The sequence below is a fragment of the Salvia hispanica genome, chromosome 3 (assembly GCF_023119035.1).
Source record: "Salvia hispanica cultivar TCC Black 2014 chromosome 3, UniMelb_Shisp_WGS_1.0, whole genome shotgun sequence".
Taxonomy (NCBI): domain Eukaryota; kingdom Viridiplantae; phylum Streptophyta; class Magnoliopsida; order Lamiales; family Lamiaceae; genus Salvia; species Salvia hispanica.
In genome coordinates, this window is record NC_062967.1 from 16,503,839 (window position 1) to 16,509,857 (window position 6,019).

The following is a 6,019-nucleotide window of genomic DNA, read 5'->3' on the forward strand; positions in this document are numbered from 1 at the left end:
TGTACATTTTTTGCCATCGAAGAAAGCATTTCATTTCAGTTTGTATGATTTTATTGAGTGAAAGAAATATTAAGGATTTTAAATTTCAGCCATATGATATGGTTTTTGCCTCGATGTTCTCTTTTTTCAATTGATACTCTATATAATTAGGTCTATCTATGTGTTAGGGATCAAAATCTCTAACAACATCATTGAACTCATATGATAATAGGAACTTAATGGATATTATATTCATCACTGCCTCGGATGACAGTCAGCGCAAATCGGATGTGCAGCTGCTGAGAAGGTGCGACGGCAGCCATTGGCAGAGAGCCTCACTACCAACAGAGGCAACCAAACCAAGACACACTACCATTGACGTGCGACAAGCAAAGATGGTAGCCGGGCCAGAGATTAAGCAAGGAGTTACATTCATTAAGTTTTCACGATAAAAAAAAATGAAAATGATTCAGCAATATCTTAATAGTCAAAGTAATAACAAAAAAGTATTTTTAATGATAAGATCGCGAAGGTTACCATGTATACATCTCTTTGAATATACCAGATATATTAGTTAAAAATGGTTACAGTCAAACTCAACTTGAATATACTTTTGACTGCTCATACTAAGAATATTGACTCGATCAACTATTAATCAGCAACTTCATGTATTTTATAGTACTCCTACTAGTTAGTTATAAGTTCAACTTTGAATGATTACCAACTGCTGAGCTACTTTGCCCACCATTTCACCCTTCAACACCTCTCTCTCTCTCAGCCATGATCATGAGAACCTATCCTAAGGTGATTCTTGGGCTGATCATCCTATGTTTCAGTAACAACAATTTTTTGTCCCATGCAGCTAACACCCTTTCACCAAACCAAACTCTCTCTGGTGATCAAACCATCGTTTCCTCAGGTGGAAATTTCGAGCTCGGGTTTTTCTCTCCAGGTAAATCTTCCAAGTACTACATAGGCATATGGTACAGAAAAATCACTGAGAAAACTGTGATCTGGGTTGCAAATAGAGAAGCTCCCATTTCAGACAAGAACTCTGCCCAACTCAAGATATCAGATGGTAATCTGATGCTTGTAAACGAATCCCAAATCGAGGTTTGGACAACTGGTTTAGGTGCCACAGATTCAAGAAGTTCTGCATCTGCTGTGCTTCTTGATGATGGGAACTTGGTTTTAAGACAAGGGTTAGGCTCGAATTCTTCATCTCCGGCACTAAATTTATGGGAAAGTTATAATAACCCTTCTCATACATGGATGCCTGGTGCAAGAATTGGGTATAACAAGATTACTAGAAAGAACCAAATTCTTTCATCATGGAAAAACTCAGAGGATCCTGCTGCTGGATTGTTCACACTCGAGCCAGATCTGAATAAGAGCCAATATGTAATAAGGAGGAATAATAGTGAGCAGTATTGGGCTAGTGGAGCTTGGGATGGTGTGCTTTTTAGTGGAGTGCCCGAAATGAGGACGGCTCTTAAGTTTGGCGACAATTTCACCTACGTTGACAATGAGAATGAGAGCTATTACATGTACACCGTTCGTGATCCATCAATTATCTCAAGGCTGATTATGGATGTGTCGGGGCAAGTGAAGCAGCTACTGTGGGTGGGAAATAGCTGGAACGTGTACTGGTATAAGCCGCAACAGTGTGAAGTTCCTGATTTTTGTGGAGAGTTTGGTGTGTGCACTGAGCCCTCATTTCCATTCTGTAGTTGTTTAAGGGGATTCAAGCATAGGTTTGAAGATGAATGGGAGTTGAATGATTTCTCTGCTGGTTGTGTGAGAGAGGATGCTTTGGAGTGTGGGGATGCTGATAGGAGAAAAGATGAGTTTATGATGAGTCCTGGCATTGGGTTGCCTCAGTACTCTCGACTGTTGAGGGTCGAGAGCAGAGGCGAATGTGAATCCGCCTGCTCAAGTGAGTGCTCTTGCACGGCTTATGCATATGATGAAGGCGGATGTTCACTTTGGGATGGAGGCATATTGAATCTGCAATGGGTTGGTGAAGGAAATAGCAGTGGGAGGACTATCTACATTAGACTGTCTGCTTATTCCTCAGTGTTCCGGGGCCAAAAGAGTGATAAGGGTGTCATAATTGGTGCTGCAGTGGGTTGCTCTGTGGTGGTCTTGGTCATGTTAGCTGTTTTGGCTGCAATGTGGGAGAGGCGGATACGAAGTGTTGGGATAAATAAAGTGGAGGGTTCTTTGGTTGCCTTTAAATACAAAGATTTGCAGAACGCAACTAAGAATTTTTCAGATAAGTTGGGTGGAGGGGGTTTCGGATCGGTTTATAGGGGAACTTTACCTAATTCAACGGTTGTGGCTGTGAAGAAACTCGAGAGCGCTAACCAAGGCGAGAAGCAGTTCAGGGCAGAAGTAGGCACCATTGGCACAATCCAACATGTGAATCTTGTTAGGCTTCTTGGATTATGTCGTGAAGGCGAGAAGCAGTTGTTAGTCTATGAGTACCTGCAAAATGGTTCCTTAGATTTGCATCTCTTCAAAGCCGATGAGTCTAAGGTTTTGGAGTGGAGTACGAGGTATCAGATCGCGCTGGGAATAGCTAGAGGGCTATTGTACCTCCACGAGAAGTGCAGAGACTGCATCATTCACTGTGATATAAAGCCGGAGAACATTCTTCTTGATGCCGACTTCTGTCCCAAGGTGGGAGATTTCGGCTTGGCAAAGCTCATTGGTCGTGATTTTAGCCGGGTTCTGACAACAATGCGAGGAACTAGAGGTTACCTTGCACCTGAGTGGTTATCAGGAGTTGCCATCACAACTAAAGCAGATGTATACAGCTATGGGATGTTGCTATTTGAGCTTGTATCAGGAAAGCGAAACACAGAGTTTTCAGCTGATGATAATGCTACCTTCTTCCCTTCATTGGCTGCGAGTGTGACAGTAAACGGAGGTGACATACCTGGTCTTGTGGACCCTTCATTGAATGGAGATGCTGATGAAGAAGAGGTGTCGACAATATGCAAAGTCGCTTGCTGGTGTGTTCAGGACGATGAACACATGAGACCTTCAATGAGTCATGTTGTGCAGATTCTTGAGGGAGTTGTGGCTGTGAGCTCGCCTCCGATTCCACAGGGTCTCAAAGTCCTATTAGCTGCAAGACCAGAACACATCGTCTTCTTCATTGATTCCTCCACAACAGCTAATTAGTTCTGTAGATAAAATATTTCATTTTTTAAATGTTTTCATAGTACTTTCAATATGTATCTCAATAGTATGTTCGGAGAATGCATAACTTGAATAAAGAGGTCATTCATTAACAACTGGTTACACAGCTATATTTATTGTTCCTTCTAAACAGCTTAGCTGGATATACAGTACCATGAGTTTCAATCATTCGGAACAAGACTCCATACTTGTTATTCTAGCTCCAATTCAATAAATGCTAGCACAACAGACATTCTCTAACAATTTTTTCACTGTCTCGTCCACGCCTAAACCAACTAACTTTACACACGCATCGTCTGATTTATTTCCTTCCTTTCTTGAGAAATAGTAATGAGTATGTTGAAACCTGAAACAATCTGTAGTATCATAAATCAACCCCACCTGATCAGGGCAGTCGATTCCTCATCTGAACTTCTTATACGAACAGAACAAAGTTAAGTCTAAGAATATAGTGAGAGGGAGCATAAATACCATAGCCAGCTTAAGTCTTACTTACTACATAACGGATCGAAAATAACTAGTACAAAATACAAGAATCAAATTTCAGAAGAATACAATATCTACCTGTTGGAAGCTACTTCACGAGAAGAAAACGAGTACTGAGCATCAAGCAACATAGCCCTTCCATTTTCCGTGGCAAAACTATTCGATTCTCATCGAAAATCCCCAGTGCGAAGCGTTCCCTACGAAACAAGTACACATAACTGAGCCTATTTAGAATGAACCAAAATAGGTCAAAAAATCTAGCTCCTACGAGATATTTGCAAAATGAAACACAATAAGGCTCTTAAAAAATCAAAAGAGGTAAATCAGCAAATTCAATCGCAAGGAAATTCTGATCCCCAAACAACGCAACCTATGCAAGTTCTAAGCGAGAATTTACAAATCAAAGCAGTAAAAACGAAATAATTGCAGCAAAATCTCGCTGATATATCACAAAAGAAAAGCAGTAAAAACGAATTTACCAGGACGATGCTGAGCATCGATCTCCTTGAACACGAATTCGACGAAGGAGAGGTAAGGGAGAGCGAATGCCAACTGCCGATTTCGACGATGCGGAGGAGAGAGGTGAGTGAGGAAGAAGAGGTAAGGGAGAGCGAACGCCAACAGCCGATTTCGACGATGCGGAGGAGAGAGATGAGTGAGGAAGTAGGCCTGGCTTCCGGCCGCAGGTCTGTCGACTAATATCATTCCGCTTTCCATCGAAACGCTCCGCGGCTGGAATTGAGCTTCAGATATCGTGGCGCCAATATTTAATTATTGAAAGTATTATTTTTATTGTATTTTTAAAGATAAATTGTCTCTAAAATCATGAAATTTCACAAAAGTTTAGTTTTTTTCGTGAACTTTAAAGGTTGCATTAAACTTTACTCTCGTGTGCCAATTCCCCGAGTCTGAGTATTACGGCTAAGCAGTGTGATGATATTTATACTCATGCTGACATGGAAGATGATTTAGACGGTATGTTTACTCCCATTCTAGTCACTTCATTTACCCAAATCCTAATAAATAAAAAAATAATCTCCTCCTTCCTCACTCTAGCGCCGCTGCCGCTCCGGCGCAACACCTGCTTCTCCCCTTCTTCTCTTTCTGCTACGATTTCAGTGGGTTGAATGAATCTAGCGGATTTGATAATGAAGATTCTATATTTGATGGTGTTGCAGATACTCCCGATGCAAATCAGGGCTTCGGAGACTTATTTGCGGTTCTGTTGCTGCCGACGAAATTATAGAATCTGGAGAGGGTGTTGGATTGTTGAAGGGGAATGATGCGGAGAAGGTGCAGAACTTGTTGTGTTTGCTGCAGGGTTCCGACGTCATTCATGGCACAATTGAACCTTATTTGTAGCAATTACCAACACCTGCTCCGGAGCAAAATCCCGGCAACACCTGCTCCGTCGACGGGATTTTGGGGATTTTTCTGTTTGGGATCTCCGTCGGGCGAGGGAGACAACGGAGAGGGGAGACTCTCCGGTACTTCTCCGACGGCGAATCGCCGAGGTGACGGCCGGCGGTAGATGATGGTGGAGGTGGAAGACGACGGGATTTGGGTGAGGTGAAATGAGGAGAGTGGAGGAGTTACCGATTGTTTGGAATTTTAATTTTTTTTTTGCCATACACAAAATGACTTAGTTTTGTGTTCCGGCTACCTAGTCACGCTTACTGCCGCCACATAAGATAAGTTTATGCAGGAAAACTACCGGGTCGGGTCGTTTGGGAAATTTGCATAACCAGACAAAGTTTATGATTTTTTATGCTAACATTCAAAGTTCACAGGAAAAACCAAATTATTGTAAAAGTTCATGATTTTAGAAGCAATTTACCCTATTTTTAAATGCAAAAATTGTAGATTTTTCATTTTTTATAGTATTTGTAAAATTCGAGTACGGTTTTAAATTTTTAATCAAAGATCGAGGGGATGAAAGACCCCAAAATGATTTAATTCTGCAATTATATGCTATTAGAGCATCCGCAATGGTCGGCTAGCGACCGGCTAGCCGATTCGTCGCGCTAGCCGATCGGCTAGCCGAACCATTGCAATCGGCGAGGGCGATTTCGGCGAGCGGATCGGCGTGGGCTGGCCGATCGCTCGTCGCTGTCCGAAGCGCTAGCCGATCGGCTAGCCGCCATTGTGGAGGCCCGATCGGCCAGCGCCGATTTTCAATTTTTTTTTTATTTTTTTAAAAATCATATATAAACGCGATTTTCGTTTCATTTTCATTTGCACCACTTGCTTTAACGAGTTTTCTCTCTCTAACTTTCGTACAAGAGCATCATCGAGTGATGGATCACAACAACGAGTCCACTCCGGCGACGAGCGGATCTCAGACTCC

The 6,019-nt window shown here is 42.2% G+C and overlaps 1 protein-coding gene across 1 annotated transcript; it reads left to right on the top strand.

Annotated features, from left to right (window-relative positions):
• The first annotated feature begins 704 nt into the window (after positions 1-704).
• On the top strand, positions 705-3,290 carry LOC125211408 (G-type lectin S-receptor-like serine/threonine-protein kinase At2g19130). Its single transcript, XM_048111183.1, has one exon. It carries the CDS (start codon positions 760-762, stop codon positions 3,166-3,168), a length of 2,409 nt encoding a protein of 802 aa, XP_047967140.1. The 5' UTR covers positions 705-759; the 3' UTR covers positions 3,169-3,290.
• The last annotated feature ends 2,729 nt before the right edge of the window (positions 3,291-6,019 follow it).

What these genes read in the sequence shown, in the direction of transcription:
- LOC125211408 (XM_048111183.1), top strand. Translation starts at nt 760, where the DNA reads ATGATCATGAGAACCTATCCTAAGGTGATTCTTGGGCTGATCATCCTA.